This window comes from Condylura cristata, unplaced genomic scaffold (assembly GCF_000260355.1).
Source record: "Condylura cristata isolate star-nosed mole 26May11 unplaced genomic scaffold, ConCri1.0 scaffold00022, whole genome shotgun sequence".
Taxonomy (NCBI): domain Eukaryota; kingdom Metazoa; phylum Chordata; class Mammalia; order Eulipotyphla; family Talpidae; genus Condylura; species Condylura cristata.
The window spans coordinates 16,257,648-16,285,546 of NW_004567123.1; the positions used below are offsets into that span (position 1 = coordinate 16,257,648).

Genomic DNA, 27,899 nt, shown 5'->3' on the forward strand with positions numbered 1-27,899 from the left:
GAAGTACACTGCTGAGGGGAGCAGCAGGCAGGTCAGGAGAGGTCTGCCGCACCATGTGGGTCACCTCTGGGGCAGGCGGGGATCAAACTTGCACCTAAGCGGCTGTGGCTAGATGCAACGCTGCATCCTAATCCACTGTGCCACCAGGGAGGGCCAGATGTCTATTTTTAATTAAAAACTTTTAAAAGAAAGATTTATTTATTTATGCATACAGAACTGGGGTACAGGCCAGAGGTGCAGGGACAGTGAGAGGATTCACCAGAGACAGAGTAGGGAGCAGAACTGGCCAACTGACGAAGTATACAGCTGAGGGGACCGGTGGGTGGGTCAGGAGAGGTCTGGGGCTGGGGGTTGAACTCATGCTGAAGTGGTTTTAGCTTCTCAGTGCTGTGCTTTAACCTGCTGCGCAACCAGGGAGGGCCTAAAAACTTAAATGATAGGCAGTTAGCTTTATAACTGTAGGTCAATTTGTGTCATCTCAGGGAAGAGGTGGTAGTTGGGTAAGCTTGTGCTACAGGAGTCGGGCTCTTAAGCTCCATCCCTCAGACTGTGGGGGATCCATAGCATGGCTCTGAGCCTCAGCTTTCTGACGGGAACAGCACTCACACAGACCTGCCCCCAGAGATGATGCACACAGCTGGGCACCAAATCTGGCCTGCAGTAAGCTCGGTAGCTGCTGGCCTACCTCGCCCACTTCCTCTTCCCTCTGAAATTAGAACGTGTCAGTTACAAAATCTGCCTTTGCTACCTCCAGTGCCTGGAGGCAGGCAGCCTCCCTCAAATGAGATCTGGTGGGAACTGGGGACACACACAGCAAACTGCAAATGTGAAGGCTTAGGGAGGCGTCTTGCGTTTGCCGCTCACCAGCTGTGTGACCGTGAGCCAATCTCTGCACATCTCTGAGCTGCCTACACCATTGAGTTACTGTGAGAGTCACAACGGTCACGTCGGTGGTGCTTTGCTGTTTGCAAAATACCACTGGGCTGTTTTGTGTTGTTAAATGAGAAGGGGGAAAGCGTGTTGTGAAGCGCAGAGCTAAGTGAAAGGAAAGGAGTAACTCACAGACAGGAAGGTGTATGGCCACTAGGCTGTCCGAGGCAGTCTGATCTAAAGTGCAACTGAGCTGGTTTATCCACTGTGTAGGTTCAAGTATGGTCAGATCTCACTATTCCCTCAATTAATCATTTCAAGAAACACCTCCTTAATGAGCAGGAAGTTCAGTACCACTCTCTCAAGGTCACCCTCATACCATCCAGTTGTATAAAGTTGTCCCGGGCTTAATCAGCAGGAGTCAAATTCTGTTCCAAAAGCTGGCAGGAGAAAGACCTGTTGTCTGGCAGGTGGAGCTGTGGTTTCCCTTGCCGCCACTTGGTGTCACTGTTGAGCACTGTTCCTGCACAGCCTAGTGGAGGGAGCTCACTGAGTTTCACCCAGGAGCAGGCCAGCTCCAGGCTGGTGAGCTGTGTCTACCTCCACAGAGAGTTGCCAGCATCCTCACCTGTTTAAAAACAATATATATTTTGAAGTTTTGCCTCACCTGCGATCTTGCCACTAATGGGAAATATGCACAAACAAGTAAATAAACAAGCAGATGGTAAACATTTAGACCAGAACAGTGAAATGACTTTTTCAAGGCCATCCAGCAAGTTCGTGGCAAGGACAGATTTCCTGACTTCTTACTCAGCATTGTTTCACTCTGTAAGCGCGCTACTGAAGAATTAAAGAACAGTATAAAAGTGGTAAATGACCTTTCTAATTTTTTTTTAATTGGAAATCCCCACAATTTTTTTAAAGGGTAAATGTCAGAGCAGATGGAATTAATATTTATTGACTACTAGCTCTTACATGCCAGGCATTGTGTTAGGTTTTCTCTCACTTAATCCCCACGCCAATCCAATAATACTGATATATATGAGTTGTTATTCTTTTCTGCAGATAGGGAAATGGAGGCTCAAAATATCGATTTTAAGTAATTTGCACAAATTAGCAATTTGGACCTCAGAACCCATGTATCTTGGACTTGCAAATAGAGAGGCTTGAGCTGTGTTGAGAGAACTTTGGGATAGATGGGAACGAGAAGGGAGCATGGACGAGCACAGTGATGCTGGTGGACACGCCGTGAGCTAATCACTGCCCGCTCACTTAGATTTTCTCCCTGGAGACCCTCCCTGGTGGCGCAGTGGGTTAAAGCACAGCACTGAGAGTCTAAAGCCACTTCAGCATGAGTTCCATCCCCACCCCGGAGGGGACCCCATGGCGTGGCAGACCTCTCCTGACTCCCCCCCCCACCCGGGTCCCCTCAGCAGTGTACTTCGTCGGCCAGCCTGTTCTGCTCCCCACTCTGTCTCTGGTGACTCCTCTCACCGCCCCTGTACCTCTGGCCTGTACCCCAGTTCTGTATAAATAAATAAATCTTTAAAAAAAAAAAGAAAAAAAGATTTTCTCGATTTTCTCCTTTGAGCCAGTAGCCTAGCATGTGTTTTCAAGGTCAGGGCCAGGACTGGAGAGGTACAGGAATCGCACAGAAGATGTACCAGTGAGAAGTTGCTCAGCCTCAGAACTGTGTGAGGACCCCAGCGCAGGGATCCTGAAATGCTACATGTTAGGCTCCCCCCTTCCCTTCCTCTAGCCCCCAACATGTCCAAGACTCCCTGTAGGAAAGGGCGGGAGGTATGGCCACCGGGGGAGCCTTTCCGGACCCATTTGCTGACCCCTCTCCTCTCTGCAGGCTCCGTACTCACACTGCCTCTTCCTGCACGCGGGCTGGCCACTCTGCCTGCAGGGCGAGGTCGTGGTCCACCTGGCACCCCTCAACCCCCTCTTACTGCGCCAGGGAGACTTCTACCTCCAAGTGGAACTCCAGGAGGAGCAGTCTGTCAGCATCATGGTCAAACGTCTCTCCTCGGACCTCCGCACAGTGGACACGAAACCTGTTCCTGCATCATCTTACCCGATGCTTTTCACCCAAGCATGGCTGGAGGCCGTCAACAGTGACTTTGAGGGAAGTCCCCTCCACAGCTGCCTGGTAGCGTCTGAGGATGGGGTTGCCCCCGTGCCCTGGACGAAGATAGCCAGTCCAGAGTTTGTGGATGACAGGCCCCACGCCCTGAATGCTCTCTCCCCAGCCTGGGGGTCCCTTCAGTTAGAGGCTCTTGATTTGAGCAGCCCTCAAGAGCTGCAGCCGGGCAGGCCCTCGGGCAGCCAGGAGCTTCTTGCGCGGAGTTTGACCAAGGGTAGAAGCAGGACTTACAGCAACAAGTACCCGGGGCTCATCAAGGTGGAACAAGCCAAGCCTGGGGAGGTGGCTCTCAGGTTGCATGATGTGGTCATCCAGGACTTGGAGGGAGAATATGTAGCTCTCCTGGGCTTTTCCCAAAAGAGCAGAGGGCAGTCTCCCAGTGGGGAGGAGGAGACGGCCAGTGTGTGTCCTCGCGGGGTGCTGAGGGAGCTGCCCGGCACTAAGGAGAGCCCTTTCCCTCAAGGGAGGCTGCCTTCCTCAGGGGCCCCTGGGAGGCCTGCCATGGAAACAGGGCCTGGCTGGAAAGCCGCCAGCTCGGAGGAGCAGCCCTCAGGCTTGAGGACAAGGGTCCGTGAAGCTCCCACCCATGAGTCAGAGCCTGAGCTCCAAGAACCCTGCCTCAGTGTCCTCGAGAAGCCACTGCGTTGTGCCTCTGGCCTCGAGACGAGTGTCTCAGAGGAGCCAGCTGCCTCTAAGATGCGGGGACCCCTGGGGAGCCCAGACAACATGTGCCAACTCAGGCCCGAAGCAAAGCACACGTCCTCCAGCCGCCTGCATCCGGCTTCTGCTGCTCCGGAAACCCCGGTGGAAGAGAGGACGGACGAAGGAAGCGGGAAGCTTTCTAAACCCGTGGCCGGCCTCAGTCCAATCACTTCCAGACCCCCCACTCCTGTGCTCAAATTCTCATTCCTTAGAGGGCAGAGACCAGCGTCTGAGTCCCCAGAGAGAGCCTCCCTCCAGCATGAAGGGCCCTGGAGAGTCTTGTGCTCACTCTACTCATCCAAAGCCGATCGAGCCAAGCGCCTGGGGAAAGGTAAGGTGACCTGGCTCAGCTGGACCAGGGGGACAGCCCTGGAGATGCCACCGGGCTGCAAGGTGGCACTGGGAGTCGGGGCAGACTTGACTGGACTGGCTCAGTCTCAGGGATTTAGCACTCAGGGTGGCATTTCCAAAGGCTTGGGGAGCTCACGGGACCAGAATGGAGCAAAGACGGCCCCAGTCCGCACTAGCTGGACAAACTTGATCAAGGACTTAGCCTCTCCAAGTGCAGTGAGACTCCCAACTAGACTTGAAGTTCCAAGAGACACCAGAGGCAAGTGCTTAGCAACATGCCTGCCACATCGCAGGCGGGTTGGTAGCCGTAAGCTCTTTTTACTCCTCATAAGGCGGAAGAGAAGACATTTCCCTTGGGGAAATCTGGCTTCTGCTTAACACCCTTCTCTCTGTTGTTGTTTTTCCCCAGCTGGAACAACTCAGGCCAAAGCATCTGGCCTGGCTGCTGGCTCAGACCCACTGACCATGGAGAAAGTTGGTTTCCAAGAAGCTTCTGCCAGCCATCCAGAAAGCAGCCCCTCTCTGGATGGCGAGCCCTCAGGCCCGGAGCCCAGGATTGGGGCTCTGAGCACGGAGCTCTTGCACTCCGGGATAGCGTGCCTCCCAGGTGCTCAGGGATATGGCAGGTGGAGGTGGAGGGCCAGGAGATGGGTGGGGGGAGAGGAGTGACCCCGAGACACTTTGATGCTGCTGGGTGTGGGGGAGATGGGAAAATCCTGGAGGCCGTCTCTGGGCTGGTCTCCTGGCACTCAGGTGTCTCACCTCTCCAGGGAAGGAGCTCGTTATATGAAAGCAGTTTCTAGGTGTCCGCCCATTGTGCCCTAGGTGAGGTCACTTAGGTCAGGTTCTCTAGAAGCAACTGGTAACCAGGGTTCTTGGGAAAGAGATTTATGAAAGGTTGTTCTTGGGGAAAGGGATGTGAGGAAGGCAGAATGGGGCAAGGGAAGGAGAGAAGCAAGGCTGAACCAAACCCCACAGGGGACTTGCAGGTCTGGGTCCATTTTCAGGAGCAGGTCTGGGTCCATTTTCAGGAGCAGAGACTTGTCTAGTCTGTGTACCACCATCTGCGGCTGATGCTGGGATGGGAGCGGGGCTGCACCTGTAATTCAGTCTAGCTAAGAGGATCCTCAGAGGATCTGGGAGCCACATAGAGCCAATGCTACAGCTTCTGGGGGCTGGGAGCTGTGGCCTGATGGGAGGGACTGGGTGGGGCCTTCAGGCCTTCCAGTGCAGGGCATGTGATCACACCTGGTTAATACTCACTCATCTTTGAAATAAATACTTATCAGCACTCACTGTGGGCCAGGCCCTGGATTTAGCCCGAGAACTCAGCCGGGAGAAAGTCTGGTGTGTTCTCTGTGCTCAGGAAGCCTAGGTTCAATAGATGGTGAATGTCCAACCAGTTGATACATCATAGAAAAATACAGGAGCGGTGAAGGACAGATAAGGCCCCTGACCCAGGTCTGATGTGGGGAAGAGGCTTCCTGAAGGAAGTCATTAAAGCTCAGTCCTATGGAATGACTCCTGCTATGAAAAGTAGAGAACAATTTCAGACATATAGAAAAGTAGAGACTGATATAATAAATGCCCATATACCTCATACCCAGGTTTAACAAATCTCAGCATCTTTACGTGTTTCATTTTTTGCCCCTGAGATTTTTTTTTTAAAGATTTATTTATTTATTCATACAGAACTGGGGTATAGGCCAGAGATGTGGAGGGTGAGAGGCTTCACCAGAGACAGAGTGGGGAGCAGAACAGGCAGATCGACGAAGTACACTGCTGAGGGAAGCAGCGGGTGGGTCAGGAGAGGTCTGCCACGCCATGTGGTCACCTCCGGGGCAGGCGGGAATCGAACTCATGCGGAAGTGGCTTCGGCTTCTTAGTGCTGTGCTTTAACCCATTGCGCCACCAAGGAGGGCCCTCCCCTGAGATATTTTAAAGTAAAGTGTGGATCTCTGAATTTCACTCCTAAATATTTGAGGAGGCATCGCTTAACAATAAAGGGGATTTCCCTTCATAACCACAACACTGCTATCACACCTGACAACACTGAAAATAATTCTGGAGACTATGCAATGCCCAGTTTATACTCAAATTTCCCCTTGTGCCCCAACAAAATGTTTTTTTTTTCTTTTAGAATCTATAAATCCCAAATGATATATGCAGATATATCCCACATTATACATGGAATTACACATAAGAAATTCCAAATTACGTATCAGGTGTACATTATAAATTTAAATATATATACAAGTGTAGATATTTTGTAATCTTAAATTGTCAAATTTCGAACCTATGTGAAAGAAGGTTCCAGATGAAGCACCCATGTGCTCTTGTGAAGGTGGCTCCATGTGTCCAAGGCTTCATGAGATATAACGGGCCTCCCACACACACTTTAGGGAGCTGTGCCCACACAGAGCGGGTGGTGGTCACTGCAGGTGGCCCTCGGGAGGTGATGGGAGGCAGGCCCTGCCAGGGTCCCTCCCCCCACTATGCCCGACTCTCTCCAGTGCATCCTGGTGGTGCCGACTCCCTGGGCCTCAGACTCTTGGCCCATGTGGGAGGAGTAGGGCACACCCCTCTGGGGACCCACTCTTGGGCTTGAGGCCACGGGCAGAGGAGGGATGGAGAGGCCGGGCTGGCCCAGCCCCTTACCCAGGGATGGGGATTTCTGATTTCTGGTGTAAGAAATAGCCTGCGAGAACCCGTGCAAGATACGCAGCACGCTGGGGCTCTGTGCTCACCCTGGAGGGCCACAGGACAGCCACCGTGATGCCACACCTGCTGCGGTGGCGCCCCTGGCCACTCAGGCCTTGAAAGAACCTTCCGAGCTCAGTGTCTTTTCAGAGCAAATTTTATTTTTTTAAGATTTATTTATTTGTGCATACAGAACTGGGGTACAGGCCAGAAGCTCAGGGGTGGTGAGAGGCTTCACCAGAGACAGAGTGGGGAGCAGAACAGGCCGACTGACAAGCTACACTGCTGAGGGGAGCAGCGAGCGGGTCAGGAGAGGTCTGCCGCGCCATGTGGATCTCCTCAGGGGCAGGCAGGGTTCGAACTCATGCGCAAGTGGCTTAAGCTTCTTAGTGCTGTGCTTTAACTCGCTGCGCCACCAGGGAGGGTCTCAGAGCAAATTTTTTTTTAAAGATTTATTTATTTATGCTTATAGAACTGGGGTACAAGACAGACGTGTGGTGGGTGAGAGGGTTCACCAGAGCCAGAGTGGGGAGCAGAACAGGCTGATTGACAAAATACACTGCTGAGGGGAGCAGCGGGCAGGACAGGAGAGGTCTGCTGTGCTATGTGGGTCAGCTCCCTGGGTGGGGATAGAACTCGTGCTGCATTGGAGAGCTTATAATGTGGTGCTTTAACCCGTTGTGCCGCCAGGGAGGGCCATCAGAGCAACTTTGACCTGGTTAAGGGTGTCCAGCGAGTCATTGCAGAGCTGGGGCTTGAACTCTGTGTGACCCCAGAGCTCACGCCACAGCGATGCCACCTAGGTGTCCTGCTCAGAGGGAGCTCAGGACAAGGAAAGGGCCTCCGAGGGCCACGGAGCAACTGGGTAAAGGCCTGGAGGCCTCGGAGCAGGCCCCCCTGGAGGGCTGCACAGTTCTCAGTCTCTGCCATCTCTCCTCCAGGCTGTCGGGACAGGACGGGGCGCCCCTTGCTTCTGGTGTCGACCAAGGAGGAGGTCTGGGAGGCGCCCTGGTGCAGCCCCCCACAGGTCACCAAGTTGCTCTCCTACCTGTGCGCCATCCCCAGGTAAGGGGCTGGATCAGCCTGGCCACGCCATCCTTCCTCTGCCATTGTCCCCAAACCCAAGAGCAGGCACTCAGTTGGGAGACATCATGTCCTCCCACCCTGTTCTCTGATCCCAGAGCCAGTTCCAGCCAGATGCTGGAGAAAGGCTGGACTTGGTCTCCATCACCCAGATGTCCGGGACGGTGGGCAGGAAACAAACCACCAACAGCCCCGTTGGGAGTGCTGGGTGGTGAGGAAGACAGCTGCCTGGTGGCTCCTTGGGTCTCAGGCTGGAGACCGTACCAGAATCAGCTGCAGGTTAAGAGAACTGGGCCCCACCCTGAGAGTTCCCATTCTGGAGCGCTTGGGCCTGAGACCATGCAGACTGAAGTAATCCTGAAGGAGAAATTCCCACATGCTCTCTTCACTCATGTGTGGAATATAAAAAAATAAAGGAACAGACAAAACTAAACCAAACAAACCATACAAATATGAAAGCAGAACTACGGCTACCATAGGGGAATGGCATGGGGAGTGATGGGAAAAGGGGGTGCAAGGGACCATGGGGCAGGATTATGGGTGTTTGGTGATGGGCGTGGCATGGGACATACACGTGATGAGGTGTGAAGCTCCTCCAAATCAGCAATGTTCGAAACCGGCATGACCTCAATACAATTTTTTAAAAAGAAGATTTTGCATTTCTAATATTTTTTCATGATGCAGCACAACTGGGACTGGGCCACCTTTTGAAAGTCACTGTCACAGCAAAAGGTGAGGGTGGGGTGGGGGTTGGCTGGTGACTTTCAGTTGGGAAGATCAGGGAAGACTTCTCTGAAGACGTGATCATTGAGCTGAATGAAATCTGAGTAATAATTGTTTGTTGAACTAGTGAAGGAAAGTGTAAATGAATGAATGAGACAATAAAAGGGGTGAGCGAGTGATGAGTGACCCAGACTGACCTGTAACAACATTGTCCATCACTGCCACCCTTCAGAGTCCATCTTGGAATGGTCGCCCTCGGCAGCCTTCGTTGCCACCTTCTGGTCACTGAGATTCTTTTCTTCCTATTGTCCAAAGCTGAGTAGCTTTTCTGCCTGAGGGGGAGATGGGACCCCATGTTCTGTGCTAAGCGGCCAGCAGGGAGACAAAGCTGGAATCCCACCTACTTGCTGTGTGACCTCGGGGCAGTCGCCTGCCCTCTCTGAGGCTCACCTGAAAAAAAAAGGGGGTGGCTAGGTATGGTCACAGGAGTTGAAGATGAGGTACAGTGTAAACCGTAGAGTGCGGTGTGCAAGTTCTTGTGTACTGAACTTGTTTTCCATTCCTGCTTGAACCATTGCTTTGACTAACTTTGGGGCCAGCTGCACACTGGCCACCACGGACTCAGGTGCCCCTCACATCAGTGCTGCCCCTGAGGCGAGTGGTCGAGAAGATGTGCAAGCAAACTGTTCTCCCAGCAGGGTCATTGCCAGAGGCAGGTGAGCAGAGATCTGGCTTCACCTCTAACAGCTTCCTCTCACTGTTTGCCATGCCACAGATCTGAGCCTCAGTTTCCCCTTAGAAAATAGTAATAATAGCAGACAGATACATTCCTCCTTCTCTGCATAGTCCCTGAGCACTTTACAGTAGTGAATTCATCCACCTCACCAGAGCCCCAGGGTGTCGATGGCATTATGATCTTCATGTAGAGGTGGAAACGCCCGGCAGGAGGAGATAATTTGCCCAGCTGGCCAGAAACGATGGCTATGGCATGGCTTTACTCCACACTGCCCAGGAGAGGGCTGGTTTCTAGGCCTGAAGGTGGCCCGTGGCTCTATTCCCAACCCGCCTCATCATCAGAATGGCCAAGGGCCCTTGGACCCGCACAGACACCCTGCCCAGATAAAGTATGGGTGGGGTGAGGAATCAGTGTTTTAACAACTGCTGATGATGGACCTATTTTGGGAAATCCTGGGTAATCACTGAAAAATACAGGGTGATCTAGTGAGGGTATTTTGGCTGTATTTTTCCTGTTCAAAAGGTCTCATCTAATAAGGAAATTCATCATTCTGGGTTTCTGCTTGAAATCTCTTGGTGAAAACTTTTAAAACTTTTCCAGTAGTCCCCTCCAGTAAATGTCCCCTCCCATTTCATTGGCCAAAAGCATCACATGACCCTAATCTAGACTAATTATTGGCTGAGGGAATTGGATTACAATTCTTGGCCTCAACCTATCAGAAACCAGTATGGATGGACATGTTTATGTGGCGAGAATTGGTTTTTTATAAAATGAGTGCTATGCCTTCACAAAAGGGATGCTTGGATGCTGGGTGACTTGCCCACTGCAACTGGGATGTGGCTTATAGTTTATGGTTAGTCGGGTATAAAATAGGGCTATGAGCAGTCCTGTGGGAACTCTGAAGGAGGAGCAATGGACTCTGCCTGGAAAATAATCATGAGGGCTTCCTCATGAAGAAAGAGGAAGAAAGAGCATTAGAACTTGATCTTACAGCAAAGAGTGCACCAATAAATAAGGTTTCTAGCAGTCAGTTTTCTCATCTTCCACTACATCCTCTCCCCAAGAGACTCCAAATCTGTTTACCATCCACAGGTCTGAAGATAAAACCAAGGGGCTGGCAGTTGTGATCGATGCCAGGAAGCAACTCCCAAAGCCTGCTCTGCTCAGCGCCCTTCAGGCCACACAGGTAAGTGGACACAGGGAGGTGGACAGCCTCGGGCTAGCCAATGTCGGGACCCACAGGGGCCTCTGATAGTCACGGAGTCGGGAGCAGGATGCAGACCCAGGCAGAGCTCTTCATTGCAGCTGAAGAAAACCTAATGCAAAGGCGCTCAAACTCACATGACCCTACAGTCCAGTGTAAATTCACTTCAAGTGTGATTTGATTCAGGGGCTCAAGCCTTGTCACCAAGACCGGGCTCCTCTCTCTCCACGTCTGGCCCTGTCCTCCCGGAAGCCCGTCGCTCTCAGCTGGCTCCTGCACCCACTCTGGGTGGCAGTCTGGCTCCCAGCTGCTCTGCCTCACATGGCCTTTCATTTAAGTCCTTAGGAAAATATGAGGTTCTTTCCTCAGTGATTCCAGCAAACATTTCTTTGTGTCTCCTTAACCCCTAATGGCTCAGGTTCTAGCCATCAAGCCCTTTATTGCGGGGAAGGGGTTGGAGGGAGAAAGCTACATGCTGACTGGCTCAGACTTCAGTTACACTGACCTTCATTAGCTGGGAGTGGGGCAGGGGAAAGACTCCTACTCGCCATTCTGGGCAGCAGAATAAGTGGAAGTTTGGCATGTGTTCACCTCATGGCCTGATCTCACGATACAGATAGGGAAACTGAGGCCCAGAGGAGACAGGGCATCGAGGAAGTTTGCCACACAGCTTGAAGCTGCTGCTCTCTTGACTTCCAATGCCTCACCCTCCAAATATACCAAAGGTCCCAACCTCAGGCCCCGCCCCCACGGCCCATTTGTCTGCATCTTAGTGGAGGCTTTGGTAAAGCAACGCTGACATACTCTCTCTGACAGGCCCTGATGCCAGGTTCCATCTGTGCCTTGCTTTTCCTGGGGGAGAAGGCAGCCGCTCTCCAGCTGGAGAAGTTACCTGCCATCCAGGTGAGGGGGAGGCAGCAACAGCAGGTGAGCTGGAGTGAGGATTTGCAGAAGCCCTAAAACCATCTAGCCACCTAGCACCCAAGTCCCGGATGATTCAGCTCTCTGGGCTGCCCCCGAGCCAGACGTCCCCCAATCAGCCACAGAGTGATTTCTCTCTGGCCGCCCAGCAGCTCCGACCAGGAGACGGAGAGAGGCACATGGCATGAACCTACTTGAAAAACTTCCTCCAGGGAGCCCAGTCCCCTTTCCTCCAGGTGAGGAAACGGAGCCTCAAGGCCACAAGGCAAGTCAGAGGGAGGCAGAAGGGCCTTGTCCACCCTGTGGTCCACGCTGGACAAGGCGCCTTGTCCACCCTTCCTCTCCCTGGTTGTCTCAGCGCTTCCCGCTCAGAGGTTGGGTTGGTTTGGGACAGTGCGAGAATGTGCCGGCAGACCTGTTGACTGGTGCCATATACCACACTAATGAGCATGGGCGCCCGCCCTTGCCCCACTTCGGGAAGTGATTTAAAAGGTTTCCTCCTTCCTCCTGCTTAGTAAACAGGCACTTTATGAGCTAGAAATGAGCCTTTCAAGCCTTTATCAGATCACTTGGGGAATCTCATCAAAGTATGGATTCTGATTAAGTTGCTCAGGGTGGGGCCTGGGATCCTGTATTTCCAACAGGCTCTTAGGTGATGCTGACACCACTGGTCCACCACGGTCCAAGGGCCCCCCAAACCCACAGAATCTGCCAAATGCCGAGTGTAGGTAGTTGGAGCTGTACTTTGCACGATCTCAAACTTCACGTCCCAGGATAAGCAGTCACCCATCCCTCCTCCAGTCTTAGGAGATACTGTTAGGATTGAGTGACCATTTTCATCCGCCCCAAGAAGAGGACAGCCCCTGGGCCGCTAGAGAACAGGAACTGCAGAGAGGTTACATGACAAGGGCTTCAATCTATTTGTGTAAATGCCTGGGAAGAGAGAACCCAACACACAGGGAGCAAGTGCTATGATTGATTAATGATGCCTGCCTTGGGCACAAGCTAGGAGAATGGCTATATGAGTGCCGTCTATTTGCCACTCCTTAGCAAAGGTCTGGTTCTGAATTTGGATTTGTCAATCAAATCAGTTTCTAGAGAACATGTGTTGGCAAGAAAATACCTCTTCAAGCCAAGAGGTAGGTGGTGCTGGAGCAGGGTCTGGGCAGGACCTTCTCAAACATGTCCTCACACTGAGTCCATCTGACTCACTTTTTTCATCTGCAGGTAGAGGTCCTGACCTCACTGAAGGCCCTCAGCCACCATGTGGATTCCAGCCAGCTGCCCGGAGCCCTGGAAGGCCCCTTCCCCTACTGTCACAGCGAGTGGGTGCAATTCTTCCAGGTGTCGACCGTCACAGGCTTTCATCCCTCATCCTCACTCCTCTCTCTCTTCATTACCCTGCCCCATGGATCCCTCCACCTGTCAGGCTCAAAAACAGCTATTCACCTGTTTCTAATGAGTGCAGAGTGGGGTGATTAAGGGCCAGAATTTGGAACCAGATTGCCTGGGTTCCAGTTCCAGCTCTGGTATGTGACCTTGGGCAAGTTATCTGTAGTCTCGGCCCTTTTCCAGATCTACAAAAGTCGGAAGGGCACTAATAACAGTACTACCTTTTGGAGAGATTGTGAGGATTCATTGAGGTCCTCTGGGTAAAGAGCTGAGCAGACTGTCTGGCACATGCTAAGAGTTCTATCTATGTTAACGGAAAATAAATGTACAGACATCTGCTCTGTGGACTCACATAACTCAGGGAGCTTAGGGGCTGGTGTGGGAGGCAGATGTGTTTCCTCCTTAAGAGGGAGGAGGTGAAGAGATTGCCAGCGCTGGGCTCTTTCCCCCGTGACCTCAGTCCCTCTCCACCACAGTCCTGCCAAGGAAGCGTTTCACATCCAATTTAACAGGTGAGATTGCACAGGAGAGGGGTGGCACACCAGACATCTCGGGCTGAAACCCCACCCTAACTGGCACCCACAAACGTCTGCCCAGGGCTTTCCCTAGACCAGGGCTGCTCAGTCCCAGAGCTGCTCACACTGGGGCCGGGTGACTGTTTCTCGTTGGGAACTGCTTTTGTGCTGCAGCATGAGTCTACCACCCCTCCCCGCTGCCCCACCCTGCCTCTACCACAGGCCATCACCAGAAATGTCTCTAGATGTTGCCAAATGCCCCACTGAGAGCCACTGGTCTATACTAACCACTTGGTGCTTTATTAACGTTTGGTTTCGGTTTATCAGCTTTCCAAAATTGGGTCTGACGTTAAGGAGGTGATACGTTCAAGAGGTACAAAAGGCAGAACTCTTTTCTATTTGACCCCTTGGGTGCACAGTTTCCCCCTCCACAGGGGAGTCATCTAGTGACTTTTGCACTCTGTGTCTGCTTTACCATCTTCCTTTCAATGAAATCTCACTCACAAACCCAGAATATAAAGCTGCTTTCTAATACTCTGTGCTGGGAGTTATTCTCAACCTTGCACAAATGAACCCATTTAATCCTCACCCATTTCTATAGAGCCGGGTCTATTGCGATCTCATTTTACAGAGGGAAACAGTTCAGAAAAGTTAAGTAACTTGAACAAGATCACACCGCTAGTAAGTTGTGGTCTGGGCTGAAGTGGGACCCAGGAGAGGAAGTTCCGCCGCCCCACCCTTTCCTCCCTCTCCCCCAAGTACCCGCACTGTCCTGGAAGTGGTGCAGGCCTGTCTTCTTTCTTCTCCCTCTCTCTTTCCCAGTCTCAGTGCTTCTCAATTTCTGGTCCCTGGGCAGTAGCAGCATCATCACCACCTGGGAACTTGTTAGACATGTACTCTCAGACTCCACCCCAGAGGAACGAAACTAGAAACTCAGGAGTGGGGTTGGCAGTCTAGATTTTAACCAGATTTCCAGGTGATTCTGATGCTGCTTCAGTTTGAGAACCAATACCTACTGCCCTTCCTGTATCCCTACAAGCTCTACTGACACCCCATCTTTGGCTTTCTGTCCTGCAGAAGTTGGACCCTTTCCTCACTGACCTCTGCCAGTCCTCCTCCCTGCTCCGGGCGTCCATCAAGGAGTTTGAGAAGGAGGACCCTCCTGGTGGGGTGCAGGTGAGTCAGGAGCATGGGGTGGGGAAGCCACACTGCACCCCAGATTCCACAAACCTGAGCATAGGAAGGGGACTTCCAGCGACCCTATTTTCTATGCACTCATTTGACTAATATTTATATGTAACATATACGTCTTTATGATATACATATAAATATGCTTCATATGTCATTAATTTATTGTGCACCCACTGTGTGCCATGACCTGCAGACCCAGCCTGAAGCAAAGCCCTGTGTCTACCCTCATAGGGCTCATGGTACAGTGGTAGAGATAAAAGTGAAAGAAGAAATGGATATGTAGTTACAAACTGTGCCAAATCCATACAGTTAAGATGCTAGAAGGAGGGAGAGGCTTTCTGAAGTTGAGGCCTGAAGGATGAGAGTGAGAGGAAGATTGTGCTGCTGGGGAGGCAAGCACGTGCAGGTGTCCTCAGGAGGGAGTGTGCTTGCTACGTTCAGGAATAGCAGGGAGACCCGTGTGGGACAGAGTCAGTGTGGGAGGGTGGGAGGAGAGAGCAGCTGCAGGATTTTCTGGATCCGACAGGGACTGTTGCGATTTGATTCCAAGGGGCAGTGCAGTCCCTGGAGAGATCCTTCCGGCTGCCATATGGCACACAGACTACAGGGGGCGCCAGAGTGCTATGGGGAGAGCAGTGAGGAGGCTGGGTTAGGTGTCTTGCAAGAGAGGCTTGTACCAGTGGAGTTGACATGGTGATGAGAGGAGGAGTGGCTTGAGGAGGTGTTTTGGAGACAGAAAGAATAGACTGTAGGACCTGGAATGTTCAACAGAGGTGGGAGCAGGTTGTGTGAGTAGGGATGGAGCTCCCTGGAAGGTTCTAAAGGGAGAGAGGGGATGGGGTGTCAGGCCACCTCCCTACATTGGCAGGATGCCTCCCAGTGTCTACGCAAGTCCAAGGAGCTGATGGAAGCTGTGTTGAGGGACCCAGGGCTGTTGGACCTCCAGCGAGAAGGTGGAGCCACCCTGGCCAGGCTGCAGCAGGAGGCCAGCAAGATGGACTTCAACCCCGACATCAGGTATGGACATCCGGGCTTTTCCTATCCCACTCCCACCCTGTTCCATGGCCTGTTCCTTCCGTGAGCTGGGTCCACCCTGCCAGAGGACACAGGCTGGGCCCTGTGGAGTGGTGTTTGCAAGGCCCATCTCCTGCGCTGAGGTCTGACCACGTGCCCCATTTCTTCTCAGTGCCCCCCCCCTTCAGCCCCCAATATCTTGAGCCTGGATGAACATAGACATTAATCCATGCCTGATTCTGATCACCCCCATGGGCCAAGCTCTTCTGACCCAGACGGGGCCACCTCATTTGTTCGTAGAAAGAGCCTGGTAAGGTCCACATCATCCTCACTTAGCTGGTGGGTAACTGAGTCTCAGAGAAATGGAATAATGGACCATCCAAACACTAACCCCAGCTCCAGCTGGCCTTCCCTGATCGCTGCCCGTCTTGGCTGGAAGCTTGTGGTATAGCGGGGGCTAAAAGCCACAGAGCAAATAATAGACGTCCCTGGAAAGTACTTACTGTCTGTCTGTTTTTTAAATTGAGATATAATTGCTATAGAACACTATATTCATCTCAGCTATACACATGATCATTTGTATATATTAGAATAACCAGTGCAGTAAGTCTAGCTAGCTTCTACCCAGACAGTCATGAAGCTTCCAAGGAGTCACTGTGCTGTCTGTGCACCTCTGTGACATTTATTTTATAGCTGAAAGTTTGTGCCTTTGGGCCCCTTCACCCACGAGCCTGCCAGAACCCTCCCGGCCACCAATGTGTTCTCTATCCTATTTTTTTTTTCATTTGAGTCTCCCCTTATAAGAGATCGTACAGTATTTGTCTTTCTTCTTCTGACTTATCGCACTAGCATAATCCCCTCAGGGTCCATCCATGTTTTCACATTTGATACGATTTCATTTTTTATGGCTGAATAATATTCCGTTGGGTCTACACATGCCACATTTCCTTTATCCGGTCATCCAAAGATGGACACTAAAGTTGGCTCCTTATCTTAGCTATTATAAATAGTGCTGCAAAGAATGTAGGGATACAGGTATCTTTTTGTGTTTGTGGTTTTATCCAGAAGTGGCATTGCTGGATCATATGTTAGTTACATTTCAGTTTTCTTAAATTAGGGGTGATGGGAGGGAATCAGTACGCAAATTGATTAGGAATTAGAAATGTTATCTCTGTTAGAACAAACACATTGTTTACAAAGTGTGTCTAAACTTTTAAGACTAATTTGCTTATTTAACTGACACTTAAATAACACTGATATATACAACATTGTTCTAAGGGCTTTGTGAACAATAACTTGTTTTATTCCCACCTATGAGGTGGGTCCTGGGGTGCTCTCCTTTTACAATGAGACTGAGGCTGAGAGTCGTTAAATGCTCAGGGTCACACAGCAGGGCTGTAGTGTGGTCAGGACTTGACCCCGGGGAGCCCAGCCCAGCATCTTGAATACATGCCCTTAGCTGTGCTTGCTGTCAGATCAAAATGACATGAGTGCTGGGAAGTGGTGCGCCCTGGTGCTGAGTCTGGAGTGGCCTCCCTGAGACCACAGGGCTGTGTGAGGCTGGCACTGTCTTTCCATCACGCCCATGCCTGAGTGTCCAGCTCCTGGCCCTTCTTGTCCACCCTTGTCCCCTCCAGACCAGTCTCTGCAGGCAGCCCCACCAGGGGGCGCTGTGGTCTCACACGAGCTGCTGTCTGTGTTTATTCTGCAGACAGGTCCCTGCAGCTCTCCCCGTCCTGTCCCTTCCTCCCTCCCTGCACCAGTCAGTCTGGCTTTTTCCATCTGATTCACTCACATGGGGTCCTCGCCCCTTCCCTGGAAGGGCAGTGACCCCTGGGAGGCTGCAGTCAGCTGGAGAGACCCCAAGCAATGCTCCCTCCAGGAAGGCAGACTTCTTTCCCTTACCTCTTTATCATTCTGAAGACTCCCTAAGGCAGAGGAGGGTGGAGTGGGATTTGAGGGGTGCTGGGAAAACCCCAAGGCTCCTCCCTTCACCCATGTGTCACCCCGTCTGAAATCCCAGATGTATCCCTTCATTTGTGTCTTGCTGGCTTTGACCATTATTTAAAATCACATGCACAAAACATGACGGGTTTCTAATTCAGACTGCAGGCAAGGAGCTCCCCGTCTTCTCTCTGGACCTCGGTTTTCCCATCTACAAAATGGAGGCAGGATGGAAGCATGTCTCAACCTCTCATCATCATAGCAGAGAAATAATAGGCACTATAGGCACTGGGCCCGACGCTGCTCTGAGCGATGACACAGTTCCCAGCTCACTGCCGGGGAGCTCCAGGCTGCGCTCCGAGCCTTGTTGGCTGAGACTGTCCAAGCAACCGGATGTTTCCACTCCCACACGGCTCTAATGTGCAGCCAGGGGTGAGAGCCAAGGCGGCTCCCATCATTTTATCCACTTCACTCTGTGATGGAGGTTCTGTTATTCCCTCTCCTGACCAATGAAAACAGAGACACAGGAAGGTTGAGAAATCTGCCCGAGTTCTCATTACGTACGAGACAGCCTTCTGGGCGGGCTGGAACTCGATCCCAGAGCCTCCCAGTTTGGTTCACACCCTCCTAGGTCCTGTGGTCTCCGGATCCCATGGGAGGCCAAGGCTGAGAGAGACCTAGGGAGACAGAGAGACCGAGCCATGGTCACACAGCACCGTGGCAGCTGGCACACCCAGGCTGACACCACATCGTGGGTGGGAGTTGGGGCAGAATGGGGGCATGACCACGGGGGGGGGGTTGCATCTCAAACCTTCTGTCACCGTTCGCCTCCCAGGAGCCATCTGGCTGAAGCCACGGCTCTGTACAGCCTCGTGGATGAGCAGCTGCATGTCCTGGTCACTGCGTCCAACCACCGCCTGGGGAGACTGGAGCTCCGCGTCCGCCTGGGCCACCTGGAGGCTGCCATCCACCAGGTGAATGGGGAGGGTGAGCTGGGCAGCGTGGAGCGCCAGGCCCTGCCCCTCCAGGCGCGTGCTGCTGTAAGGACCCCGGCTGGCAGCCTTCAGGGGCCCAAGGCGCTCTTGGGATGTGGTATACGAGGCAGCACTCCATATGTGTTTAATATGTTCTCACAAAACCCATAAAATAATGCTGGGGGCCCTCCCTGGTGGCGCAGGGGGTTGAAGCACAGCACTAAGAGGCTAAAACCACTTCAGCAGGAGTTCGATCCCCACTGCAGAGGTGACCCACATGGCGTGGCAGACCTCTCCTGACCCGCCCGCTGCTCCCCTCAGTGTACTTCATCGATCTGCCTGTTCTGCTCCCCACTCTGTCACTGGTGAAGCATCTCACCGCCCCTGCACCTCTGGCCTGTACCCCAGTTCTCTATGCAAAAATAAATAAACCTTTAAAAAAATAATAATGCTGGGGGGAAATGAACCAAGCCGGGTGGATCTGGGTTCAAACGCTGCCCAGCCTCACTAGCGTAACCCATAGAGCAGTGCTCATAACGCTGCACCTGCCGAGCACCATGTGTGCCAAGCCCCAGCCCAGAGCCTTCGTTGCTTTCTGACATTGTCACTTATGAGTGCTGTGGGGAAGGTGCTGGATTTCTCCCATGCACAGATGAGGAAACTGAGGCTGGGAGAGCCTTTGTCACTGCCTGTGATCACACACTGGGGGCTGATCTTGAAGTCCACTCCTGGGGCCACTTTCCTTACTTCCTGCCGGGCCTAGAACAATGCATCTCGCCCTACCTGCTTGCTTGGGGCTGTGGGGGGCAGTGTGTTCTCGAGTTCCAATCCAGCCCCAGCACTTCCTAGTCATGTTTTACATTAGCTATTTCACTATTTAGTGCTTCCGCTCCCTCCTCTGTTAAATGGGGAAAATATCAAGTACCAATGTAGTGCCTGCTACATTGGGCTTTTGAAGATAAAGAGAGTAACATGCTCTGTGAGACACCCCAGAAGCAGGGGACGTGGCCTTTGGAGAGAGCTGTTCGCGCCCTCTCTCCCTCACTGAATCCTCATTCTACATCTGTAGACCCTGGATAAACTGATGCCGAGAAGGGACGTGCTCAGGTCACACAGCACCACTCGTGTCCTCTACAGTGGCAGCACAGCTTGCATCCTCCCAGGGACGGGGAGCTCATCACCGTTCATCACCTGAGGCTGCCCCTTGTGTGATGGGGGCGGGGGGGGCGGGCACTGAGTGGTTAGAATAAACTGAAATTTGCTCCCCGTGACTTTGTTCAGATGAAGTGCCCTGAAGGCCTACTATGTGCAGGGTGCTGGCCTGGCCAAATGTCCCTGGGGCCCCACTCAGGGAGTCCTCTCCCTTCAGACATTTGAGTAACTTGACCATGGACTTCTGCCCTAGGATTGGCCAGCCCAGTGACTGAGAAAACCTGAGTCACCAAGGATGTCAGGGAGCTGGCCTAGGGACGTCTCCTCAGTGGCCCCCATGCCTAAATATCCCTTTCCTGTCCCAGGTCAGCAACTGGATGGAGCAGGAAGGAAGCTGGGGCCTGCAGGTGCTGACGCCCAAGGACAGGAGCATGGAGGCGGTGGAGAAAGCCCATGCGAAGTTTGAGGACTTCTTCCTCCAAGCCGCAGTACGTTCCTAAAATTGAGGAGCAGTGTTGGAGCATATGGAGAGGGTGGGGGCGGGGAGTGGGAATGGCTAGAGAAAGGAAGGAGGGGAAGCAGAAATGCTCGGAAGCTTCTAGAGACAGTGAGACCAGCTTGCATCATAGAGCATTCTGCTCACATGTTACCTCCTCCAGGAAGCCTTCCCAGACCACCAGGTGCAGACAACCATCTCAAAATGCCTAAAATGCAGATTCCAGGGTCTAGTCCTAGACCTATTAAGTCACCCTCAGGGGGCAGGGGCAGGAAATCCCCAACTTTGATGTGTTAGACTGGGAGCAGAGTGCAGAGTGACTCAGCCTGTTTCACCGCCCAGGCTAGTGCAGATAGAGAGAACTTGGGCACACAGAGAAGGAGCCCGCAACCCCCACTTTGGGGTCAGGGAAACTCTCCAGAAGGAAGTAACACTAAACAGAGTCCTGGCCAGAGAAATGTACTGCCTGCCAAGCCTGGGCCCCCACTGTAGAAATGAGGAAAGTTTCGGGGACACTTGTATCCCACAGCAGGATGTTCTTGACATCTGGGAGCTCAGAGGGGCAGAGAAGCTGAATGGACACCCCCTTCTCCCCACTCAGGCCCAGTACCGCTGTGGTCTGGAGCTGTCCAAGCAGGCGGCCCAGCTGGGAGCGGCAGCCGGAGGGACTGGTGACGCTGGGGGGGCAGGGCTCCCGGAGCTGACAAGCTTCACCGCCACCCAGAGGGCCTTTCAGGCCAAGCTGACCCACTTCTACATGGCGGCGGAGCGGCAGCGCACGGACCTGGAGACACTGCTGCACCTGCACCACTTCTGCAAAAAGGTAGGTAAGCCTGGTGTCCCACCTGCGGGGCGGCCCGGCCCGCAGCCCGCAGGCCTCAGCGGGGAGCCGTGGCGGCCGGAAGTGGCCCAGATACTGCGCTAGGCGCTCTGCGTGATTCACTCCCGTAGTCCCATGAGGGGGGAAGGAAGCATTACCCGCATTTTCCAGAAGGGAAAACAAGGTTTGAGCAATTAAGCCACACTTCTAAACCAGGTCAAGCTGATCCCTGACCCCAAAGTATCCCCTGCACCAGGCAGCCGCCCAGTGACCGGGAGGTGACCCGGACGTCAGCTCTCAAGGGCCCTCCAAAAGCACCTGCTGCTCGGGCTTTGTCATTAAGGGAAGGAGCCAGGGATTCCGGGAGTCTGATCAAACCAGGTTTTATCTTTTATCTCCACATGTAAATTTCTGCAGGCAACTTCATGGGGGGAAAGGAGTCAAGGCCAAGCTGGGAGAACAGGATCTGAGAGGGGCTGTTGCTTAGTCACACAGCAGGCCCGTGGCCACCATTCTAGTGCTCATGCTTGTGCCTCACCTTGCCCTGCATAGATGGGGGTGTCCGGGGAGAAGGGGACAGCTGAGGTTGGACCCCAGAGGCTGCTCTGAGCACCCTGAGAACAGACGCCTCACCAGGAGCCCAGAATTGGGCCCGGAGACAGGAAGAAGGGGTGGTGCTTTCATGTGTTGGGTACAGGTAATCTTGGGTGGGAGGCAAGAGGAACTTCCTCACGCTGCAGCTGTCATCTCCTGGCAGACCTAAGGGGCAGGGCTGATTGGCCCTGTTTTACAGATGAGAAGACTGAGGCCTAAAGAGGGAAGTCACTTGCTCAGGTCCACTGAGGGTGAGTCATAAAGCAGGTTTTCATTTAAGAGCCCCCATCACTTCTAAATCCATGTAGCCAACCTCTTCCTTTTCTGATGGGAAACTGAGGCCTGGAGTGGGGGTGGGGGGGTGCAGGAGCAGCCAGAGAGAGCTGTGACCCCGCTGAGACAAAACCTGTATCTCTGGTCCAGGCTTGGTTGCCCTTAGTTGCTTCACACTCACCACTGAGGATAGGGCGGGGTGGAACCTGACCCAGCCCAGCTGTCAGGCTGACCCATGCACAGGGGCCAGAGAACACAGGATGCTTGTAAGGGCAGCCAGAGGGGCTAGGCCCGCCCAGGCTGGGGTGTGAGGAGGACAGGCTACTCTGTCCCTCCCAGACAGCAGCAGGGAATGGGCAGGCAGTGCAGCAAAGGGAACCCTCCTCCCAGCTGAGCTGAGGTCAGAGAGCACCGAGGGCGGGGTCTGCGACCCGGAGGCCGGCTGGCCTGTGTCTGCACAGCTGGGTGACCTGCACGGGAGGCTTCACTGTGCGGAGCCTCAGCTCCTCATCCATAATATTGGGGATGATAATAGAAATAATCAGTACGCACATAGTTCGTATTACGTGCCAGGGCTGTTCCAGTCATTTCATTCCGGCTATCATTCGAGTGTCACCAACCCCAAGAGGCAAGTTCAGTAGAAACAGAGAGGTCAAATAAGTCAGCCAGGATGGCCCAGCTAGGGCGTGGCAGAGCCAGGATTCAACCCTGGATCATCTGGCTCAAGTGCCAGCCTTGCCAGGTGGTGACAATAAAATTGGAAGAAGGAACCCCCTGGGCTTCGCTTAAACCTGGAGTTATTGGCATCATTATTATTAAAGTAGGGGGGAGGGAAGTGACACCTCATATTGGGTAGGTGGAAGCTTCTCTCCTTCATTAATTTTAGCTGACTTCAGACCCATTCGTCTTCCTTGGTAAATCAAACTTGCTCCAGCTCTGAGGCCTTTGAAGTTGCTGTTCCCTCAGCCAAATGCTCTTCCTTTCAACCCCTGACTTTTTTTCTTCAGCACTCAGCTCACTTCTCACAGAGCCTCCTCCTGCCCCCCATATCCTGTCGCCCATTCTCTCTCGTCCCCGTTTCCATCACGTGGTGGTACTCTGACCCCACGTAGGGTTATTCTGTTGCTTCATCACCTGCTTGTCACTTTGTCACCTGTGAGTTGAGCTTTTCAAGGCAGTGACCAGGTCTGGCTGCATCCTGGTCCCATCCGTCCTCAGGGTTAGCACCCAGAGGGGACTCCAGGAGAGCAACCAGCCGAGAAGATGGAGCAGGAGTGAGGAGCTAAGCAGAGGAAGACGGAATGAGGGTCCCTGTGGCCTGGCAGAGCAGACCCAGGCCTAGCAGTCAGGCGGAGTGGCGGCCCTCACCCAGTCCCCGCTCTGGCCATCTCTCCTGCCTGAGCTGCACAGGCCCCTCCTCTCAGGCCTGATTTAATCTGCACAACAAGGGGCCAGGCGGGCTGACATCTCAGGTGCTATTCATCTCTGTCCAGCTTGGCCTGGAAGATCGAATTCCAGACAGACAGACAGACAGACAGACAGGACAGCCGGTGCCGGTTCACCCCCCGGCGGAGAGCGAGTGCGTAGCAGCTTTGGCCCTAAATAATAATAACACGATTGTGCCGCTAACGGAGATTTATGGAGCCCTTTCCCAGCCATGAGCTGCGTGTGCTTCCACGAATATGAAGCCATTTATCTAAAGACAAGTTCCCTTAATCCGTGGAAAGATGGTTTCCTCGGAGAAAATGGTTCTCCAATCCCCACAGCCTAACAGCTCGCTGTCGGCTTCTAAATTAATGGAGAGAAAGATTATGTTTTTCACGAGCTGCTGGGAAAGTGTTGGCTCCTTTGCAGCCTGCAGACATTTTGTGGGTAACGTGAGGACAGGGAGAATTCCCAAACGGGGCAGAGGTCTGGCTGGAGAGAGGGGTCCCTCAGACCTGAGCCTCACGGTGTGACTGTGGGGGGCACAGCCCGGCCTGGGCCAGCTTCTCCTGGGAGAGGACGCGCTTGAAGTTACTCTTGCAAAGGCTGGACAGATCTGAGTTCGAATGCCAGCTCTTCCCTGACTCACAATGCAGCCCGGGACAACTGATTTCATATTTCAGCCTCAGTTTCCTCCTCTGTGAAATGGGCTTCTGGTACAGCCAGTGGGGTCACACATGAGAGTCACAGAGCCTGGCAAACAGTTGGTGCTCAATAAACATCAGCCACACGCCTCCCTCATCCCCCTGCTCACAAGGGGTTAACACAAGCAAAAGGCTTTTTCACCATCATCTTGTGCAAACGCCCATTTTATAGGAGAAACTGAGTCCCACAAGGGGGGAGGTCCCTGCTGGCTTCTGGGTCTATGAAACTGTGACCAAGACCCCGAAGTTCCTGGGGACTGTGCCCTCCCGTGTGTCCCCCGGGAAGAGAAGGGAACCACTGTCATGGTCAGCAGAGAAAGTCACAGCCATGCTGAGGGGCCTCGCCTCGCCAGGCTCTGTTGCTAATTCAGTCCGGCAATGTGGGCTCCCCCAACCCCTCTCTGCCCGCAGAGGCACAGCCTTGTTCTCACGGAGCCCCTCCTCCCTCTCTTCTTGTCATCCAGATGACCTGGTTCCACATGGACTGTCAGGACCTGCTGGCCCAGCTCAGTCTGGGCAAAGCCCAGCGGGCCAGCCCTGGGGACCAGCGCCGGCTGCAGCGTTACCTACAGCGGCTGGTGTCCGAGTTCCCCGCCGAGAAGCTCGTCGCCATGGGGCTGCAGGTGGCCTCCCTGAGCCGGGAAGACCTGGGCCGGGACCTGTGGGAGGAGGCCCAGGTGAGACACGAGGAGATCCAGGCCCTCCTGAAGAAGGCCTTGGCTCACTGTCCATGCCCGGCGGGGTCCAGCTCCCACTTGGCACAGCTGGAACTAAGGGGGGCAGCCTCCAAGGGCCAGGGTTGGAGTAGCGGAGTCGCTTCCAGGGGACGGCCAGCCCTGCCCCCCCGGGACACACTGGGCCTGAATCCTTCATCAAAGTCCTCTTGGGCTCCTCCAGCCCCCAAAGGGGCGCACAACAGAAATGTCCAGGCAGGCGCTCCACTCCAGGAGTCTGCTCAGGCCGCAGAGGCTGAGGAAGCCAAAGATCCCCGCGAGGCCCTGGACCTTGCCCCTGAGCGTTTTCTCGCCACCGTTTTCCCCTGGCAGCGGCTCTCAGGGCGGGGTCAGAGTCCCCACCCCACCTCGGGCAGCTTCTCCTCTGAAGGCACCGACTCGCAGACATCTCTGGAGGACTCTCCCCAGACAAGTCCCCCGGCTTCCCTCTAACGGGGGCCCTCACCAACCACACCAGGCCCCGGAGAGTGGCAGCTAGGGTTCAGCTGCAAAGAGAGCTGGGGGGCCCCGGCCAGTCCCATCAGGATAGGGCCCCTGAGCATTCAGAGTGTTGGAGCGCAGAAACTGGACCTGCCCTGGCTCCAGGAACCTGCTGGAAGACCTGACTCATCCATACGGAGTGGTGAGAGGGCAGGACGAGGCAGGGCACGCAACCGGCTCTAGAAAGAGCTGTCGGTACAGAGCCCCACCACCACCACCACCAGGGGTCTTGCTGTCAGGCAGCCCAGAGTTTGGGGCACACATGCTTTGCTGGGGGGCACCAAGGGGCATCATGACTGTCATCTGGAATCAGGGTGGGAAGGTTTAGATGAGTTCTCGTCTCGAGGTCCAGGGAAGCAGGCCCTGAACAAGGGTCCCAGGGCACATCTAGTTGGCAATGATGCCAGGGACACTGGACAAGCCGGGCAGTAAGTCCAGGAAGGGAAAGGGGGTGTTGTCCACAGGGGGTTTATCTGCAGGCTCAACTGGCCTCGGGCAGAGCAAACCCGGGGCCGCCTGCTGGAGGCCAGATGTGCACATGTCCAGGGCTAAGGAGGGAATGTTGCTGCCCTCGGTTCTCACGTGTCCTCTGGCCATGTGGGACCATCGGGCTCAAGCGCAAGAACCTCTCCCGGAGCCATGTCCTGGCATTGCAGGGAGAGGCACTCCTCTCCCCTGCGAGGCTCCTACCATCTTCCCCTTCCCACTGGGTCCCTTGAACTCCTCAACTTCCACCTCTGTCCCACTTCTCCTTAGATGTGGCCTCTGGAAGCCAGTGTCTTAGGGTCTTGCAGGTCATGAGAACCAGAAAAATGATGGGAGTCCTGGCCGCATCCAGCAGGTGGTGGTGAAGGGACAGCTGCGGTAGGCTTCACGCCTCTGCTCACGGAGAATCTAGAGGCCAACAGCGCTTCACACCACCCAGTCACCCCTGCGAGCCCCTGCCCCGAGTGTCACCGTCCGCAGTGAGTCTGCCTGTCTCTGCTGCCGGTGACTACCAGGATGGCTTTCTGGTGGCCCAGCCCTGAGACGTCCCTGGCTCTGCAAAGTTGGGGGGGGGGGACACATTCCCTCTCACAAGTGAGACCGTGAAGCTGCGGGAGGCAGGCCCGGAGCAGGCCCCCAGCGGACAAAACATTTCTCAGAGTCATCTCGGTAGAGAGCCACACAAACCTCACACCCCGCGATGCACCAGGAATCTCCTAAGACTGAAGATCCCTGCCGTGTGTGGTCCGGGCCTGTCTGCTCAAAACTGTGAGCAGAGGGGATCAGAGGAAGCTTCCTAGGGAACCCCACCCCAGATCATTAAAACCAGCCCCTTCGGGGTGATTTGAATCTGAATCTGTGACCGACTGCTCCAGCAGTTCCCGTGCAACAGTGAGGTGGGTGTGCAGTTGAGCCGAGTTGATCACCCCCCCTCCGCCCCGCCCCACCCCCACAGCCACCCCCTGCCAGCTCTGCTGCTTGCATCCACGCTCACACCTTCCATCCAGACAGGCCTGAGGACGCGTGTGATCAGCCCATCTCCATCCATGCCTGTCGCCTTCGAAAGGGGGAGCAGGGTGAAGGCTTTTAAAAAGCTGTTACCATAGCAACAGCATCCAGCCAGTGGGAACCACAGGCAGGGAGCCAGCGTACCTGGGGTGCAAGGATGGAAACTGACTTCTGAGAGACTACAGCTGCTACTGGGATGAGGGAGGGCTGAGGAGGGGCTGAATGATCTGAGAATTCTGGGAGGGAGGGTCCCCAAAGTCATCTTGTGCATTGTTCTGTCTTTAAGAAGAACTGAATTGAAACGACCTGTCTACTCATACCAACCCCCCCGGGGAGGGGGGCGAGGGGAGAAAGAGATGCAGAAAGGAAATACAACAGTAAAGAATACATGAAACTAATGAATAGTAATACCACTAATAACTAACTTTTATTCTGCATTTGCTTGGTGCCTAGCTTGGTGCTAAGACCCTTCTAAAGTTTTGTAGGACCCCCTGAATGTCTTATGCTGTCCTGTGAATTTGATACTCACCTCACCCCATGTTACTGGGGGGGAAACCGAGACTTGGAGAGGCGGGCTCGTGCCTTCCGAGCGCCTGTAGTGAGGGGCCAGTTGGGAGTAGACACCACGCTGATGCATGGAATCTCCAAGCCTGGGCCGACCCCAGTTCTGCAGTGGCCAGGCTTTGTCCCCTCGGTGGTCCCTCTGTACCCAGTGGTGCACCTGCTGGTGTCAGGTGCTTTGCCTAGTCGAGCTCGATCCTGTGGGCGGCACTCACATTCAGGTCTCTGTGGGGCACGGCCAATGTGGCCCCGGGGACTGTCACAGGAGTCTGGAGCTGGAAGGACAGGGCCCCTGCCTGGTCCCTGCCATTCACAAGCTGTGAGACTTTGGCCAAGCTGGGCTACCTCACCGTGCCTTGCTTTTCTCGCCACGCGATGAGAATAATCAGACCTCACAGGCTTACTGTACTTACAAAAGAAGCTAATATGTGGACTGACCTTAGAAAGGTGCCGGGAACATAGTAAGTGCTCATTAAATACTGTCTAGTGTTATGCTTTGGCACTAGCCCCGGCCTCATGACCTGATGCATCAAGAAAGAAGTTTCTCCACCAGTCAGCCATAAACCCCACTGTGGATTCCTAACGACTCACGTGGATTCCTTAATTGGTCCTCTGGGTCCCTAGTTGTCTCTCAGAGGCCAGAGGGGCCTGATTTATTGACTTTTTGCCCTGACCTGCCCGTGATGGGGCCATGTCA

General features: G+C 53.8%; 1 protein-coding gene across 2 annotated transcripts in view; it reads left to right on the forward strand.

The window, feature by feature from the left end:
• KIAA1755 (KIAA1755 ortholog) overlaps positions 1-26,488 on the forward strand; it is a 37,244-nt gene extending 10,756 nt beyond the window's left edge. For both annotated transcript variants that reach the window (XM_012728397.1, XM_012728398.1), the window contains exons 3-14: positions 2,729-4,052; positions 4,482-4,679; positions 7,714-7,837; positions 10,407-10,500; positions 11,335-11,421; positions 12,667-12,783; positions 14,424-14,522; positions 15,406-15,554; positions 18,331-18,469; positions 19,987-20,109; positions 20,719-20,940; positions 24,398-26,488. In XM_012728397.1, coding sequence (XP_012583851.1) covers positions 2,729-4,052; positions 4,482-4,679; positions 7,714-7,837; positions 10,407-10,500; positions 11,335-11,421; positions 12,667-12,783; positions 14,424-14,522; positions 15,406-15,554; positions 18,331-18,469; positions 19,987-20,109; positions 20,719-20,940; positions 24,398-25,099 — 3,378 coding nt within the window. In that variant the 3' untranslated portion in view covers positions 25,100-26,488. The remainder of the gene's footprint in view (positions 1-2,728; positions 4,053-4,481; positions 4,680-7,713; positions 7,838-10,406; positions 10,501-11,334; positions 11,422-12,666; positions 12,784-14,423; positions 14,523-15,405; positions 15,555-18,330; positions 18,470-19,986; positions 20,110-20,718; positions 20,941-24,397) is intronic.
• Positions 26,489-27,899: the final 1,411 nt, after the last annotated feature.